An 18649-nucleotide genomic window follows, 5' to 3' on the forward strand; every position below is an offset into this window, starting at 1 on the left:
GAAGTATTGGGCAAGTTTTCAGCGTGCCTCAAAAACCTACCCAAAAATGTCTACCAGATCTCGGACTATGTCCTCACTATCTGCCACTCTATCCACGCTAAACGTATCGACTTCAAGGGTAATCTGTCCGTCTGCCTATGTGAGTGGATTGCAATACCCACGTAGTAGTGGTTTTTGTTTACTTATTTTACTTTGAAGTTTTGTTCACAATCTAACATCTAAAATTAGTTCATATTGAAATCTTAATAATTAAACCACCTATAAATAGTATCTCCTACCTGACCTATCCCATCTTACGATCGTTTCCTGGAAATGGTATTTTTTGCTCATTAGTGTTTAACCATAGCGCATATCAAATATAACCGCAAATTACAATACAAGTTAATGCTTTGCTTTTGTTTTTAAAGTTGATAACCTTGCTTTTCAATGACTCAATCTTCGGACCAAGCGTCGTTGGAAAAGTGTATTGTGATTACATTTGTCTTTGAACTAATGGCCCACGTACCAATTAAAGTAACTGATAATCGCAGTAACCTTAACGACGGATTATTTTCGGAGGTTATCCCTGTGAAGAGCGCAGCAAATGAAATGAGAGTTGTTTTAATTTTAATTTAATTAATATAATTGCATACATACACTTTTTTATAAATAATTAATACTTAGATTCAATTTTTTCGATTACCAAAGTCATCATAATCATAAGATGGATTGAATCCTCGTTGGTCGGGAGTTTGGTTACTGGGACGAACACTATTACTGGCGGAACCAAATCTGTCTTGCGTATTCACTGGTTGATTGTTTGTCATTTGGTTGGTGCCCTGTTGAGGTTGTTGATTGCGCGTGGCTTCAATCTTTTCGTAATTTAGTAACCAAAACGGCTTATTCTTGTCCGGCCAGGTGTTCAGACGATCGACCAGAGTGGGATCACCGCGAGCATCCACCGGTATTTTCCGCGTGGTGCCACCTTCTTCGTCTCCCAACCGAAAACCCAGAGTTTGGACTGTCGTGGTTTCGTTTGTCCTAAAACGATACGCCAAATCGGGCTGTCCGACATTTCCGGCCAGATAGTTGGGCTTTTGGCCCAACGCCACCGTCACCGTCAGGGCCAGAAAAACGCAATACCTCTAAAATTGGAAATTGATTATCTACATTGTACGGTTATTGCAAATCTTACCATAGTTGCTTTCTCGAGCGACGACACAGAAATGGTGTTTAATCAAGTTTGCTTCGTATTTATGTGGGGCACGATCTCAATTTGTCAGAAAAGCGAGCAAACTTGTATAGTGAGGAAATTCCTTCGTCTTTCGTAGAATAATCCTATGCCAGTATTTAAATTAGCCACAAAGCTACGTAAACAAGTTTCCAACGTAGTTTGAAGGTCGTAACCTTTGATAGTGGCTGTTGTTAATACAACAAAATTATGATTCGACAATATCGTGCGTTTGTGATACAAATACGTTCATGTAGGTACTTATCAGAGTTGGTCTACAAATGATAAACTGCATAACATTAAAGGTATTCATTTATTTTGGAAAGCGATCTCTACACATTAACGTAACGCAGTAACCTCAAGTCCAAATTTCGACAGTGGATTAGTTCATACGATTACCAAAGTCGTCATAGTCATAAGCGGGATTGAATCCCCGCTGATCGCGCACGTCATTGCGATTGCTGTCTGGGGACCCAAATCTCTGTTGCACTTCCACTTGTTGATTGCCGAAATTTCCTTGGCCTTCATTCCGCCTAGCCTCGATTATCTCATAGTTTAGCAACCAAAACGGTTTGTTTTCTCGCGGCCAAGAATTGACGCGGTTTACCAGGTCCGCATCTCCGCGTGCATCCACGGGTATTCTTCGTGTCGTGCCTGTTTCTCCACCCAACCGATTGCCAAAGGCCGGTACCGGTGTTTCCGTACTACTTTCGCCGGTCCGAAACCGATATGCCAATTCTGGGGAGCCGGGGCTTCCGGCCAAAAAGCCAGGTCTTTGGGCGAAGGCCAACGTTAGAAGCGGCAGAAGGGCGTAGTAATTCTAAAAACGATACGTTTTCACAGTATCATACAGAACATATCTTACCATTGTGACGCTCACGTTCGACGATAAGCAATTGATGCCAGTCGTTTGTTTGCGCGGTATTTATAAAACTTACGAAATAAACACGATCCCTCGAAATTCCATTACTCATCATACCGCATAAAATCAATTAATTCTCAAACAGGTTAATTCTGAATTTGGTCGTACTCCTAGAGCCTCACTCACAATCCAAAATCGTCCCCGAAATTATAGTCGCATGACTTAAGCATACTAATTTTGTGGCATAATAGCTATAGAAACTTGATTTTCCCATATCCCCTCTACTGTTTTAAAAATTCCGTTCGTTGTGGCTTTTTTTATTGTTTCAAATGACAGTAACGTTAATATGTTATTGATGATAATAATAACAAACTAAATGTTTTTATTATTAGGAAGTTCTCTGAAGGTTATCATTAAGCATACATTTCGGTGTTGATAGTCAGACGGCTCAGATTACTTATGTGGAAAATATTATACAGAGTGTCCCAAAAATATGGAATAATGGGTCTGAAGGCTTAACAGGTAAATATTTCCTTATGTTTGCATTTGAGGTTTTGACGTTGCCGATTTTTAACATTGGAAATGTTTATTGGTTACGAGTCTTTCATTCGAGCAGAAAAGGCAACGGTGTCGCATCAAGTGACGGTTGTACCATACTCGACCGTGATCAGTAGGCTAAGGGCAAGTCGCGGATACTGTCGATACGGTACAATTGTTTTGGTAATTCCAATCTAAAATTATCGCACATCTCCTTTGATGGTATTACGAGCATGGTACGCTTATTATTCAGAAGCGATCCGATTGAATCAGAGTTATTTATTTTATGATATTTTATTAGATTTGAATGAGTAGGCTAAGTCCCTCTTTAACCGCTAGGGTAGATAAAGTGAAACGGATAATTATGCATTCTAATGAGATCTGTCATTCTTATTTCAAATGTCACGCGCAGCGCATTATTATATTATTTTATTTTTATTTATTTATTTAACCAGAAACCATACAGAATAAAAATTCCAATTACATGGCACTGGGGCTCTGAATAAATATTAAGACTATTAGGTAAATATCGACTGTATACAAGTTGTTTAACATTTTAGTTCCCATAGTAAGGCAGCATTAAATTGTTTTGATTTCAGAAAACAAATGAATAACAAAAAACAATTGAATTTTTTAAAATAGGAATGCATCCTGATGGTGTAACATGTTAGTATCCTTATACAAGAAAAGGAAAGGTTAGTTCAGTACTTTGCAGTTAATAATTAAAATATTGTTATTATTATTGCGATGAAAACCATTTTATTGCTCATTTCATTTTGTCTTCAAGGTTTAATATGTAATAAACGTACACGTTCATTTGTTTTATTTTGATGCAGGATTAATGTATTTATGTAATTGTTATACCTACCTTTTTTAAAAAAAAATTCTTGTATTAGGGTATTAACATGTTAATCATCAAAAAGATAAAAAAAATCTCTATCAAATGGGCCGGATGAAAAGGTGCACTGCTATTTAAAAAAATTCAATTGTTTTTCGTTACTCATTTGTTTTCTGAAATAAAACAACTGAATGTTGCCTTATTATGGGAAATGAAATGTTGAATAACTTTTATATAGAAAAAATTTTAATAGAGTCTTTATGTACCGAGCTACACACTATATTCCATACATAATGGGCACCCTGTATAAGAAATAAACCCCTAAATCGGATCCTCTGTTTGATCCTACTGGGTCATTGAATTTGACTCATTTTCAATAGGCTTGTTACATGTGGTATACAGGGTCATTCTTGACGAGCGTCAGTTAGAAAGATATGGAAAACCTTTGAAAATTGAGCTGAACTGATAAGTCCTTTAAAGGTTTTGGCACATGATGAATTGAACTAAAATATTTTCAAAATGGCGCCACTTCCGGAAATACCGGAAGTAGCCATCAACTTTGTTATTTTAAATAGGGACCCCCTATTTTTTCTACATTTTCGGATTCTACGTCGAATTTGGATTACAACGATACCCCATAGTTGATCCTTTGCTCCAAGGGCTTCGCCGATATTCAAATTTTTGTGTCAAAAATTGAATTTACAGGGGTAACTTTAAAAATTTATTATTCGAAAACTGTGAGAGATATTGCAAAACAGTTTTCAATGCTTTATTAAGGAAAGATCAAATTTTCTTATGGTATGCGTAACCGTCTAAAAAAGTGAGACTACGTCACTTTTTCAAAGCTCTCAACTTTTAAACTTTTAAACATCCGTAACTCCATTTTTTCAAATGGCACCCCGCATTTTGTTCTTCACCCTTGTTTTCCTTTTTCCCAGACCTTTAATTTGATGCAAAATTTCAAAAGCTGCTTCAAACGGTTTCCGAGATATTCCATGTTTTAGTTACTTCTTGTGGAAAGTTGATAAAAAAATTAAATCGCTTGATGTTATTCTTTTGTTTTTATTATGATAATGTTTAAACGTCAAATTTTCGCTGCTTTTCCTGGCAGCTATTCGATTACATTCACCGTGTATTAATATTAAATTCAAAAAATCTTCATTAGTGTAACCCAAACAAGCCATTATTGACGAGAAGTATAAGTTCAAGCAGCGAAAATTTGACGTTTAAACATTATCATAATAAAAACAAAAGAATAACATCAAGCGACTTAATTTACACATTATTACCAACAGTTGAAGGTTTTTGGAGAAGCTAAAAGATGACAGAAAAATATACACAGTGTTTCATTAAAAAAAAGTGAGATTTTTAATATTAAGTTTTGTAACTTTGAACCTACAAAGAAAACAAATGAGTAACGAAAAACAATTGAATTTTTTAAAATAGCAGTGGACCTTTTCATTAGGCTCATGTAATAGAGATTTTTTTCATCTTTTCGATGATTAACATGTTAGTACCCTAACACAAGAAATTTTTTTCAAAAAAAATTATTATAATTACATCAATACATTAATCCTGCATCAAAATAAATGTAATATTGGAATGAAAATATTGACAACAAACTGATTCTTGAAAATGCAAAATTGACAGCGAAGTGAGACCTTCCCCAATCGATTTCTATACGAGTTCAAGGATCAGTACAATTGAATATGAGCCGGATCAAAAGTCTGGTTTCCGAATACGAACTGAGTGGCTACTAAAAATCGTATGCGATTCTTCGTGTCTTGTTTGGTACGCGCTGGTGTAATCCTACGAATCAGAAACTGCTGAATTTAGCGTATAAATGAGAAACATGTTAGTAGTAGTAATAAAGTTTGGTATAGAAAAAGAGAAATTAGAGTGTGAAAGGTGCGGCCATAAAAATTTGAAACATTAAATTGGATCTCCAAATTAAGGTACCTCTATAACCAACATAAATCCTTTAACAACGTAATGGTATGTTCTAATAATCATATTACGTCCCTAATGATATAGTAATCGGCATGGAGATAAAACCAGTCCCGTTGATGCTTAACGTAATGTTACGATTTAAATTGTTGATAGTACAACAATAACTCAACAAAACAACCGATTTATCTATAGGTTTACATGATTACAGTTGCTTAATCATCTTTTACATTACCGCCGTTCTTTGTTGCCTTTTAAATTGGGCATCTACCAGAAATTAAAGGAGAAAAGAGCGAGTGCTTTATGGTCTACCTTTACGAATAATTTAGCAGTAAAACGAGCATTTCTCGTGTCAGCTCCTTTTTTTTTATAATCCATCAGATAGCATCTCAACTAAACAGATCAGATCTACTAACCTAATAACAAATAAATGGCCATGGTGTATTGCGACACGTAATGAGTTTCCTATTAGGAATCATTAGAGCTTTATTGTAAGCGTAATTTCCTACGCAAACTCTGCACGGGAAAATTAGACAAATAACAGTAATAATAATGTAATGCCGAGCTTAAAAATTAAATTTAAATTTTATTTTAATTACCTACGATCCCTAATGTCTCTTCCTTTGTGTTCTTCTAATTACGCGTTTAAACTTATATTATAAAAATAATTGTTCGTGTTCTGCACGTGAGAGAAATTAAATTGCCCCCCATAATTTGGGAGATTTTTAATGTTTTTGTCATTTAAATAATTATTATTAATATTTCGCGAGCGCGACGAGTTTAGTTAATCTTCGTTTTTGATGGATGTTCTCGTAAATGAAACGCATCTTCTTTTCGAGCCGCAAAAGATTTTTTAACGAGACAAGCAAACCATACAACAGGTAGTTGTATAATTTATTAACGGACTAATAACGTTAGCATGACTACGTATTTTTTCTTCATTATAAAATTATACAAAAGACCATGAAAAAATTCATTTGGGTGATGAACAGAGAGAGAGACGGAGAGAAAACGGCAAGTAAAAAAAGCGAATTCGATACGGTTTTCGCCTTTGTTTACAAGGAATTTAATTTTGTACAAGAAAGGAATTGCTTACTTACTTCTAAAGTAGACGCCTTCGCTATTGTGTTCGAATTTGTTCAACGAAAAGAAGGGCAGAAGTGATTGATGATCATCAAGCGCGAAGCGTGGGCTTTTCCAGAAAGTGCACTTACGAAATTGGGAAAATAGCAGAGGAAAGTTACATGGAAAATTTCTACAGGTACGGCGTCAGTGGAAGTTTTCTTGCAAAACCACAGGTGAATGGTATCTACCTACGTTCGCGGGATATAAATTAATGCTAATTTCTCACCGCATTTATTTGCATTAATGCATCGTGTTTTTAATCACTCTATTTATGTATACGTAACCGATAGCTTAAGCGACGAAAGAACATTCAAAGGGCTGTAACTTTTGAACTAGTAGCCCAATCTTGGAACTGTTTGAAATTATGGATTCTACGGGCCACATTCTATAAGAAAAATTTTTTTCCGGGTCGCTCTGAGACAATTTTTTTTTCGGGCCAAAAAAAGGCAGTGTACAACCTTCCTTTTTTACCAAAAATAAACTACACCAAAATTTCTCGGGAAAACACTTTTTCTCATTAATTTTGGTGCGTAGAATCCAATTTATTAAGAAAGTTCCTATTGTGTAGTGACGGAATGTTTCCAAAAATGGACCTGTTGAGTTATTTAATTGCGAAAGATTTCATCACTAATTTTGCTAAAAGAACTTATCTTATATTAGAATATTTTAAATAATGAGGCTGATTGTAAACAAGATACGAAGAATCGCGTACGAGTTTCAGTCGGGGAATTTTTTGTCACTCCGCTCGTATTCGGAAACCAGACTTTTGATTCGGCTCACTCATAGCTCAATAGCACTGATCCTTGAACTCGTAGAAATCTATTGGCGAAGGTTTGACAGCGATGTCTTTTTAGCGCATTTCCACAAAAATAAAAAAAAATGCGCTATTGTGGCCACTTTGTCCGTCCGTCCGTCCGTCCGCTAACTTTGCGACGCTACTAGTTCTTTATCTTAAGAGCTATTGTTCTACTTTTTTCGCTATTTGGTTCGTTATGGTGTCGAGTCTTGTACCAAGGAAGGAATTTTTTCTGTACCGCTTACAAAAAAAGTTATTGTAAAAAAAACAAAAAACCGTTTTTTACATGTTCCATAATTTTACACTTTTGCCGTTTATTAACGATCCTAGAGATCGTTTATAATTTTGCATTGCTATCTGTCGTCTGCCTGTTGGTCTGTCCGTCTGTTCCTTTGTCTGTCTGTCCATCTATCTGTCCGTGTGAACGATAACTTTGTTTAGAAATGTTCGATCGCTTTTACATCTCCGTTAGTTATGAACTGAATTGCATGAAATTCAATATGGGCATAGCTTTAGCCATATAATACGCAATGCCAAAAGTTGAATCGAATCGATTCAAAATTCACAGTGCCCTTTTCGCATCTCGACCATTTATAAACGAATTGCAAACTTTTTTACTTATAAAAGTATTTGAATGAAATTTGATACATAGGCACTTGGAATAAAGGGAAATCAAACGCCAATTTCAAAATTTGGTTTTGCGCATGCGCAGTGCCAACTTTTTTATTTATGGAAGAATTTAAACGAAATTTGATACATAGACACTTGGGATAAAGGAAAATCAAACGCCAATTTCAAAATTTGGTTTTGCGCATGCGCAGTGCCAACTTTTTTATTTATGGAAGAATTTAAACGAAATTTGATACATAGGCACTTGGGATAAAGGAAAATAAAACGCCAATTTCAAAATTTGGTTTTGCGCATGCGCAGTGCCAACTTTTTTATTTATGGAAGAATTTAAACGAAATTTGATACATAGGCACTTGGGATAAAGGAAAATCAAACGCAAATTTCAAAATTTGGTTTTGCGCATGCGCAGTGCCAACTTTTTTATTTATGGAAGAATTTAAACGAAATTTGATACATAGGCACTTGGGATAAAGGAAAATCAAACGCCAATTTCAAAATTTTGTTTTGCGCATGCGCAGTGCCAACTTTTTTATTTATGGAAGAATTTAAACGAAATTTGATACATAGGCACTTGGAATAAAGAATCATCGAGCGCCAGTCTCAAAATTTTCTTTTGCGCATGCGCAGTGCCAACTTTTTTATCTATGGCACCATTTAAGTGAAATTTGATACTTAGGCGCTTGGAACAAAGGAAAATCTAACATTAGTTTTAAAATTTAAGTTTGCGCATGCGCAGTTCCAACTTTCTTATTTAGAAAAGCATTGAAATGAAATTCTTCTCATAAACTGAAATTGAAGTAACACGTCAAAAATGGATTGCCCATGTGCAAAGCTATCTTTCATATTTGTGCCCGGATTTTTACGATTTTAACAGAAGTTGCATCTTATAAATGGGAAATGAATGCAAGTGGAAATGCGCTTTATGTAAATCGTTTACGATTACTTTTTAACTTGTTTCCTTCTCGAGTTATACGGCGAACAGACAGACGGACAAAACCATCATATAAATGGAATATTTTTCTATCGAAAAATTCCCCTAAAAGCTCGTATAGTTATATGATCCCCTTCAAAATATCCCTTTGGGCAGTTACACGCTGCTTCCAATGAGTTTTCCCGTTTTTATAACAATTCTGGTAGCACCTCGAGGAGGTACCCTCGTCGCAGACTTTTGGATGTCAAGTTACCGGACTCGAAATGCGTTCCTTTAACGATTTGTTTGACCCGGGGAACAGAAAAAGGTCACATGGAGACAAATCTGGCGAATATGGTATTGATGCCAGTTCGCGCATCAACCGGCCTTCCATTTCGCGGCTCATTTTCGACTGTTTCTTGGCCGTTTTTTTTAAATTCTTTATGCCACCGAAATACCCTCGGAAATACCTGAGCACGATTCATAACCCCATCATCGAACACCTGACCCACTCTATCTAACGTTTCGCCAATCGATAGAGAGAAGATAGGGGAATACGCAAGCAGAGTTGCAGGTTCCCACGGTTGCCATATACTCCCGGAAAAAAAAATCAGTCTCATTACTTAATTGTCAATCCTCGTATTTTATAGCAGATGTTAAATTGACATTATAATTAGTGAGTGTAGATAAAGTGAAACAGATGATTGTGCATTCTAATGACATCTGTCATTCTCATCTCAAATAGGACGCGAAGCATAACATCAAATGAAGTTCAGAACCTAAAGCTGGCTATTGAAGGTTTACCGGTATGAGGTCGCGCCTTGATTCTATCACAGAAACGCCAATTTGCTACGGTCTTTATGGTACACATATTAATCTAATTTTAATTAATTAACACATACATTGACTCTCAAATAACCACTTTTTTGTTTTTATTTTGAATGCGAACAAAGATACATTTTTGAAAGAGTCCGGTAGAGCGTTTTAGTGTTTCGCTATGTAGTAGGAGAAGCATTTTTCAAATGAGCTATATTAATTATATTAGGTAATATAATGACTTGAAAAAATTTGAAAGACACTTGGGAGGAAATAAAAACCATACGAAATCTCGACGAGAACTTGGGAAGCATTTTATGGAGGATTGAGGAAAAATTAAAGAAGAAATGAAGAAGTGAACGTGGGGAGAACCGGGAACTTTAGAAAAGTTTCCAATTTTGAATTTTAATGATTTTGATAGGTACGCATAGGGCTGTTTTTTTAAAGTTGTTATCAAAATATCGCGTTCGTAATCCGAAAAATACGAGTTCCCAGTAATAGGCCATACACAATTTGCGGTATAATTACATTCGTTTTTCAATTTACGTACCTACTCCTTTCAGCACTAATTATGATAAGACGCTTCTAATTTTTGCCAATTACGAACATACGAGTATGTAAAAGTACACTTGTACCGATCCGCTATAAAATAATGTCGTGACAGAAATGCGTGCTCGTTGCGCTAATTAGAAATATTAGTTTCTTTAGAACTTCTTGTAATTAGTTATTTTAATTGCACCGAAACGAGTTGAAAAAGAGGCCGCGTTACACGTGTTTTTTTCCTGAAAAATTAATAAACTGGTCGCCTTTCTTTAAAGGTTTCCACTATTGTATAACAAAGTTGCATGCGGCGCGTCTTCGTAATTTTTCAAGATGGCGGACTTTTTGTGATACGTATATTTGCCGATCAATTTAAAACTAATTGGCGTCTAGCCTTCGGCGTTCTTGTTTCTTTTCTTGATTAGAATTTATAGCTTGGCGTTTTCGCGTTTTAATGCGATGTCTATACTTCAAATTAACTTTATTATCGCTTTAATATTAAGAGGACCAATAATATAACCGCGGCCTAATTGAGTTTTGTTCATTTTTCTGTCCTTTTGTTTTATAATTGTAATTTACAACCCGTCGTTGGAGAAATATTATCGCTGTTCTCTAAGATTCGATCTTCACGACACGAGTTTATTTTTTCATTACGTGTCGAACAATATTAAAAACTTACACTTAATGGGTCGAAGTGGTATAGGAACCTTTTAGGATAAACAAGTGTATGGCTAGGAAATCAAAAGGATCATATTAAGAACAACAACAAAAAAACCAAGTGGCGTGTTAGGAGCGAACTTTGGAAGTGCAAAATTTGCTTCACTTATTCGTCTTAATTTTTTAAGAAGAAATACGTTTATGAATTTTGAATTTCCTTTAAATTTGCAGGAAGTATAATACCGGGTGATCCAAAACTAGTGCGAAAAGTTTGAATTTCCCGCAAAACTAAACATTTATGAATTAAGTTGGTAACATACCAAATGTCATTTAAAAATCCCCATTAAAGGTCCTAAACACTTTTGGAGACATTTAGAAACGATCAGAAATACATTTAAAGGATTGACTCTTAAATGTTATTAACGGCTCTTAAAGCTGTTAACGGTTCTTCTACGACTTTAAAAAACTTTCAAAAGCAACATCTGTGAAAAATCTTTAAAACTTTACTATTGCTCTAATAGTGTTTAAGAAATTTAAGCTTTGTATTGAACATTTTTAAAGACTCTTAAAGATTTTAAAAGTCAACTAAAGGCTTTCAAATCATCTAAGGTTCTAAAAGCCCTTATAAGACTTTTGTAAGCCCTTAGCAACTCTCGGAATCTGTTGCAAAGGCTCTTGGGTCGGCTTATAGTTCGTAAAATGCTTTAAAATATCTTCAAGCTTAAGGTAAGGAGAAGGCCTAAAGCTAACCACCACAAAGGCTGCGTAAATCATTGAAAACGTAGGAAGAGAAAATATTTTGGCCCAGTTAGCAAACGATGATTAGATTTTAGAATTTTAGAATTTAGTTAAGATATATAGGGTGTTGCATTTAAGAAATGTGCCAACTTGCTTTGGTTGTGGTATTAAAAGTTTCACAAGGTAATCCACTGCCTTTTTTTGAGCCCCGAAAAAAAAATTGTCTCAGATCAGCCCGGAAAAAAATTTTCTTATAGAATGTGGCCTGTAGAATCCATAATTTCAAACAGTTCCAAGATTGGGCTACTAGTTCAAAAGTTACAGCCCTTTGAATTCTTTTCGAAATTGGTTTCCAGTCTATAACTTTTGATTGAGAAGTCTGATCGAAAAAGTACGAATTGATTTGGATTCTACGCACCAAAATTAATAAGAAAAAGTGTTTTTCCCGAGAATTTTTGGTGTAGTCGATTTTTGGTAAAAAAGGAAGGTAATATACTGCCTTTTTTTGAGCCCCGAAGAAAAAATTGTCTCAGATCGACCCGGAAAAATAGTTTTCTTATAGAAAATTACCATACATTTTTTTTTAAATTGCAGCTGATAATTAAAAGTAACAAAATATACAATCCACACGAGGTGCGTCGCCTATCATTGTATTTCAGCACTTTCATGCTACGACAAAAAATGATAAATTCATTGTAAAACACTTCAATTAAAACAGATTTTTTTAACAACCTAATATCAACCCCAATTAGAGAAACGTGTTAATAATTTATTAATAGTGCAAGAAACTAAATACAGCACATACTACTTTACCAACGGGCCATTATGATCTACAGGCCAGGTGGTAATCGCCCCCCCCCCCCGGGACAGTCCGCCCCTGATCAGTAAAATATGTCAAATGCATAATTTATGATAGCCCTAACTATTTATTACTTCGGCGTCGAAATTAGAACTGTCATGTAACGCAATCCGATTTGCTTATAATAGTAAAGTCTAGTGTTCCCGAATGGTCGCGAACATTCTAGAACAAAATACGTCATATTTTCCAGAAATATTATGACACATCCGGCTTCGTTCTTAATCGCCGATGACTAATCTTTCATGGCGCCTCGATGTCTATCGAGATTTCTGGAATAGAATTATAAAATTAGTGGAACAGGATGAGAAAGCGTCGCGAAGAGAAGAGTACTGGTGCATTTTGCTACATATTTATTTGTGTGTTTACCAAAAAACGTAGTAGCCATGTTTTTTAAGGGGCCCTGGAAGCTTCCCCCATAATCCAGAGATGCCTCAGATTAGGCACAATTTCTCCCAAATGTTACTATTTAAGATTGATCACAAACAAAAATAAAACAAATAAAATAAAGGCCTTTTTAATGGTCTGCGTTATTTTCCAATTTAGTCCCGGGGGTATTTTTTGTGTATAGGGTTGGCAATAAATAACGAAACTTAATTGTTAGAATAAGAACTCATCAAGCTTTTACGATCACACGATATTGTAACGAAGGGGTTTATTTATAAATTTAATTGCCATCTTTGAAACGATTACATTATTTAATCAATACACCCTCTCCCTTCAACTCTTCCATATTCGTGGTAAAATCGTAGACGCCGAGACACTACAATATTTTTGTCGTGCCGATCTTTTTATTTTGAAAATGAGCCGCTCCGGCCCAACTAACAAGCTGTTATATTACTTTATTGTTACACGGCTCATTTTGTTTTACAGGTTGTTGAGTTTAATTGGCCATATAAAGTAATTATAAATAAATTGACGATCCATACATAGTAAAAAATTATTACACGACCGTGTTAGTTTCACGCTAGTGTAAGTTTTTTTTGTAGGCATACGAATTAGGCCTCGATAACGTAATAGTATTAATTTTCTTTCTTTTTTAATTAACTTAGTCATTTTATATCGTGTTCGTTAATTTTATTTCATAGCAATTTAATAAAGTTTCGAGTGCGTATATAAAATTAATTTAACAGTATATAAACTCAAGCAGTTTGTATATATTTATGAGTTCGACGAAACTAATACCTTACATACTTTAATTAGTCGTTCCACAATCAAAAGCGTAAATTGTAATTAGCTTACTAAACAATAATTTGGCTGTATGAATGCATTACACCGTAATTTAATTAACATTAATTATAGGGGAGATTATTTTTTGTTTATATTAGACTTACATTGGCAATAGAAAAAGATACAAGAACGCATTTCTCAGTATAAAACGTCTAATTAACGTTAAACTGAGAATGTTGTAAATAATAAAATGTTTACTCTTTGAATTATTTTCTCACAATCTAATTCGAACAGACAACATTCCCTAGTGCATTCAATGACCGGAGTTAGTTGTCTTAAAAAGGGCACAAGTAGTCCAGTCATTCTAGGAAATATAGGAAAAATAATTAGTTCCAATTTTTTCGGGAAATGTGTGGTTGAAGGTCTCCTGATGATTGTGTAATAAGGTCCTTAGCGACTTCGGTGCCGGCGGTGAGTTGAAGGTACAGTTTTGCGGTTTTTCGGATATATATCAAAAGTGGTGGGCCCTAAAAAATTTTCTTATCAAAATCGAAACCTCATAAAATTTGCTACAACTTTATTTTTACACATTTTTTCCAAAAAAAAGCATCGTTTTCGGTCTCACTGTGCTCTAGCTCATTACCTCTTCACTTTTAACGTACAAATGGATTGTTGCAGGGAATTCAATTTCCTTCAAGAATCATTGACGCATGTGTGGTGTAAGTCACATTTCGTTAGCGAAGATAATGTCCAATTCAGATGTACCGGGTGGCTAAATAAGAATGGCGGTCGGCCATACCTCAACTAGTAGACATAGAGCTCTTCGGTAAAACATTATGTAATAAAAGTGGCCAAGAGAAATTTCTGGAAATTATTTTTGAGTGTGTAAAATGACTACTAGGGGGTAGATACCACTTTATTAGATAAAATCCGGAGAAAATTAAAATTTTATATTTGATCATGACTGTTGCGTCCCCTAGTGTTAGTGTTACGCACTCGAAAATAATGTTCAGCAATTTCTCTTGGCCACTTTTATTACATAATTTTTTATCGGAAAGCTCTATGTCTACTAGTTCCTGAGATGACCGCCATTCTTATTTGGACACCCAGTACGTACCGGGTGACCCAATAAGACTGTTCTTCGGCCATATCTCGGGAACCGTCCGTCGTATTACTTAGGGGTAAAAAAGATTATTGGGTAAATCGGTCATGAAGAATCGTTGGAAACTATTTTCAAGTTCTTAAAATGACTACCAGAGGGCGTAACTGCCATCTTAAATTTTAAAATTGTATTTTATTTAAATTTCGCAGTGTATCTATCATTTTCGTAAAGAAACTCAGTTATTTCAAAAACAAAGATGGCGTGGGACGTTCAATTGTTTTTGCAATAACCTGCTTTAACTTCTTAACGGTATTTTCTTTCATCAAATTTCTTAGATTGATTACATTTTTCTAGTTCTTACGATTCTTCAAGTTTTTCGATTTTTCGAATTCTTCACCATTCTTTCTTACTTTTACAGCTCATAGCTTCCTCGTATTACTATTCTTCCGTCACTCTGAATTCTTTTTACATTTTTCACGTTTTTACGATTCTTCGGATCCTTCCGTTCCTTAGAACGCTTCCAATTCTGCAGATTCTTTAACAGTTCTGGTCTGATTTTTGAAATTCTTTCAATTTTTCAAATCTTGATTCCTCAACATCTTCACATGGTATATACCTCCTTCATTCAATATACTTCGGAGGAGTGATTCAAATTCAAAATGTTGAACTAGTCACATACAGCATACAGGGTGTTCCGTGACTCGATGGACATAGCTTAACACCATATTCCTTGCTCAATTTTAAGTCGAAATTTCCTTAAAAAACTCAATAGTTATAACATGTTATGGGCAATATTAAATTTAACAATAAATCAATCTAGTAGGTCATGTAATTGTTTTATCATATTGTTATGGTGACATTCTTTATTCTTTGTCGTTGTAATTTTACATTCATATGGCCTATTAGGTATGCTTCAATTAGGAAACATCCGCTGATATTCCCTCACTTGCATTTCCTTCCCAGTATCAATAAATAAAGTGAATATCCGCATATTCTTGATCTGAAAACGTAGCCATATCAATTTAATCTTAAAATTATATCAAATAATTGTCACCATAACAATACTATGACAAAACAATTACATGGCCCACTAGATTAATTTATTGATAAATTTAATATTGCCCATAACTTGTTAACTATTGAGTTTTGGGCAAAGTGTATAAGGAAATTTTGACTTAAAATTGAGCAAGGTGGTAAGTTATGTCCTGCGAGTCACGGGACACCCGGTATTTAAAAAAGATTGAAAGGAGTCAAGACAGACTAAAGCAGTAAAGGTTGAGGCCGTTGGCGAAACCGAGGAAAATGAAGCCATAAGCACAAAGGCCGCTGAAATAGATCAAGCCAAATGACAAAGCTAAAGAAGAAGAAGAAGCCTTAACAAACTAATGCAGAGGTTACTGATGAAATCGATCGAAGAATACGAAGAAGAGAAAGTCGAGGACTTGGTGAAATCAAAGAAGATACAGTTGGCAAAGATCCTGCAAAACTCGAAGTTGTCGAAGAAGTTAAAAAAGTCGAAAATGTAGAAATAGTCCCAAATAGTAAAAAAATCAAAGAGCTAGAATCTGCAAAACATTGACAAAATATCAAAAAATGAAGAAATGTAGAGAAGAAAGCGGAAATAACGAGAAAGCCTAGAAATTCGCCGGTTGAGCGAGTCGTGTTGTGACCGACGAGAAAGTAGAGGATATTGATAAAACTGAGGAAGATGAAAAAATCTGAAGAAACCGAGGAAGAAGAAGGCGAAACAAGTGAAGAGCCGATGAAAGCAAGAAAGTCGAGGAGTTGCCTTCCTCTCCACAGCCTAAGGAAGGAAGGAAAATTTAAGAAGTTCAGTAATCCAAAAAATCAAAAAAAAAACATGCTCGAACCCCAATTCACACCAGTGGGTTTCTTCAACGTATGGGACCTATACAGTTTGACGGACCTGGCGTGAAGAAGGCACTTCCACAGACGAAAGTAAACGTGCCATTTTTTGCAGATAATTGATTATTGTACTCCTTTGTAGAAAAATCCACCACATGAATACTATATAATTTAAACACGAACGCGTTTGCATATTTCCATAAAGACTGACCAGCTCGGTCTAATCAAAATCAGGCTTAATGTCTCCAAACATCTGCGCGTTGATTAACTCGTGCCACATCCTGTATCTAACAGGATTTCGTAATAAATTTCGAGGCGCTCATCAAACCGAAAGCGAACAAAATTGAATCGTAATCGCTCTTTCTCAAATTATCAGATTGAACTTCTCGCATTTAATCCAAATTGAGTAAAGTATACCTGACCAAAGAAAGATATTTATGGGATTCGAATGTAAATTATCTACAAACAAATTAACTTGTAAAGTGCTAATCTAGTCTAGGTAGGGCCATTATTTCTTATTTCTCCCTCTCTCCCTCTCGCCACCCCCGAGATACCCATATTTAAAGTTTGGTACGCGAACCCGGATATCGTCGGTTTTCGAGTTCCGCCTAATAAATTTTTAAATATTTGTATATGGAAAAAATTAATGTTTTCAACGCCTTCAATTAAGTTCCAACAATTTGCATACAATGTGGAGCCGGCGTTAAAAAATGTTAATTATTCTTATACGTTTTCGTTTCTTGTTTTACGTTTTAAACGTCAAATGCGCGTAAACGAAACATCGGTGCAGGTATCCTAATCTTCGTTACGCTCAAAGATGCGGAAAATGCGGCGTTTTATAATACCGAGACAATTACTGTACTTCAAAAATGACAAAGCTCGAACCAATCGAAACGTTTTTTTCTCCAACTTTACATTAGGCATTATCGCTTCACTCGATACGCACTCGATCCTTCGCATTCACTTTATTCATGTACCTACTTGTAAAGGTGCGTATCCACCGGCGCTCGCGAACAGCTCGCAACTCTGTTCGTAAAGTGTACCTACGCATGAAGAGATCACGGAACAGTTCGCGGTCGTCTAGTTGTTCCCGTAATGTTCGCCACAACTTGCGTCCAGCTGTCGGTAACTTCAGATAATTTGATCGCAAGCTGTGCGGTGACGAAGACTGTCGGTTTACGAACTGTTCATACACTATTCGCCAATAGATTCGCCGGTGGATACGCACCTTAATATGCCCTAGAAGTTTGACAGGTTTAAAGCGCTTGAGCAGGGGCGGACTGACCCGGGGGGGGGGGGTGGCGGTTGCCACTGGTCTGTAGATCATAATGGCCCGTTGGAAATTTATAAGTAGGTATGTGTTGTATTTAGTTTTTTGCACTATTAATAAATTATTAACACGTTTCTCTAATTGTATTGCTCCTTTTTTATAAAAAATCGACTACACCAAAATTTCTCGGGGAAACACTTTTCGTATTAATTTGGGCGCGTAGAATCCAAATCAATTTGTACTTTTTCGATCAGACTTCTCAATCAAAAGTTATAGACTAGAAACCAATTTCGCCTGGCCCGCAACCTATGCAATTCCACCTGGCCCAGTCCGCCCCTGCGCTTGAGATTGAAATGAATTTGTGTCATTTTTCAAAAATTGCATTTTCTTCTAAATAACTCAAAAACTAGGAATGATTTTCTGGTGTACAAAATTTATTTATCTAACAAGTTTTTTTCCGAATGAGTGCAATATTTTTTGTAACGAATTAGAATTTTCGAAATTTTTAAGTAACTAAGTTGGTAATACAAAAATATTGTTGGTTGGTAACACTATTGTGTAACTACCCACTAGAATAGCACTGGCCACATATTAAAACTTTGGACATCTTGTGTGCGAATAAATGTGCTTTGCTTTCAATGACTAATGAGTGCTTTTAGCTATTACTAGTTGCGTACTTGCACTGATTGCACTTAATATCCTCGAAGGTCTTGTCAGGCGCCGGGTTATAAATGAGCTAACTGGGCTATAGTCCATTAGTTACTGGGGCGCCGAGCTAA

The 18649-nt window shown here is 35.6% G+C and overlaps 4 protein-coding genes across 7 annotated transcripts in view; 1 reads left to right on the forward strand and 3 right to left on the reverse strand.

Annotated features, from left to right (window-relative positions):
• LOC116170205 (zinc finger protein chinmo-like) overlaps positions 1-18649 on the forward strand; it is a 301795-nt gene that overhangs the window by 135213 nt on the left and 147933 nt on the right. The window lies entirely within an intron of this gene.
• The window catches only part of LOC116170208 (homeobox protein aristaless-like), a 76749-nt gene that overhangs the window by 39108 nt on the left and 18992 nt on the right, over positions 1-18649 (reverse strand). The gene's annotated exons all lie outside the window — the stretch shown is intronic.
• Positions 596-1341, reverse strand: LOC116170211. Its single transcript, XM_031486442.1, has 2 exons — positions 1175-1341; positions 596-1124 (listed from the first exon to the last, which is right to left on the reverse strand). Exons 1-2 carry the CDS (start codon positions 1175-1177, stop codon positions 666-668), a joined length of 462 nt encoding a protein of 153 aa, XP_031342302.1. The 5' UTR covers positions 1178-1341; the 3' UTR covers positions 596-665.
• LOC116170212 lies at positions 1505-2312 on the reverse strand. Its single transcript, XM_031486443.1, has 2 exons — positions 2076-2312; positions 1505-2030 (listed from the first exon to the last, which is right to left on the reverse strand). Exons 1-2 carry the CDS (start codon positions 2076-2078, stop codon positions 1593-1595), a joined length of 441 nt encoding a protein of 146 aa, XP_031342303.1. The 5' UTR covers positions 2079-2312; the 3' UTR covers positions 1505-1592.

The sequence above is a fragment of the Photinus pyralis genome, unplaced genomic scaffold (genome assembly GCF_008802855.1).
Source record: "Photinus pyralis isolate 1611_PpyrPB1 unplaced genomic scaffold, Ppyr1.3 Ppyr1.4_LG5, whole genome shotgun sequence".
In the NCBI taxonomy this organism is placed as follows: domain Eukaryota; kingdom Metazoa; phylum Arthropoda; class Insecta; order Coleoptera; family Lampyridae; genus Photinus; species Photinus pyralis.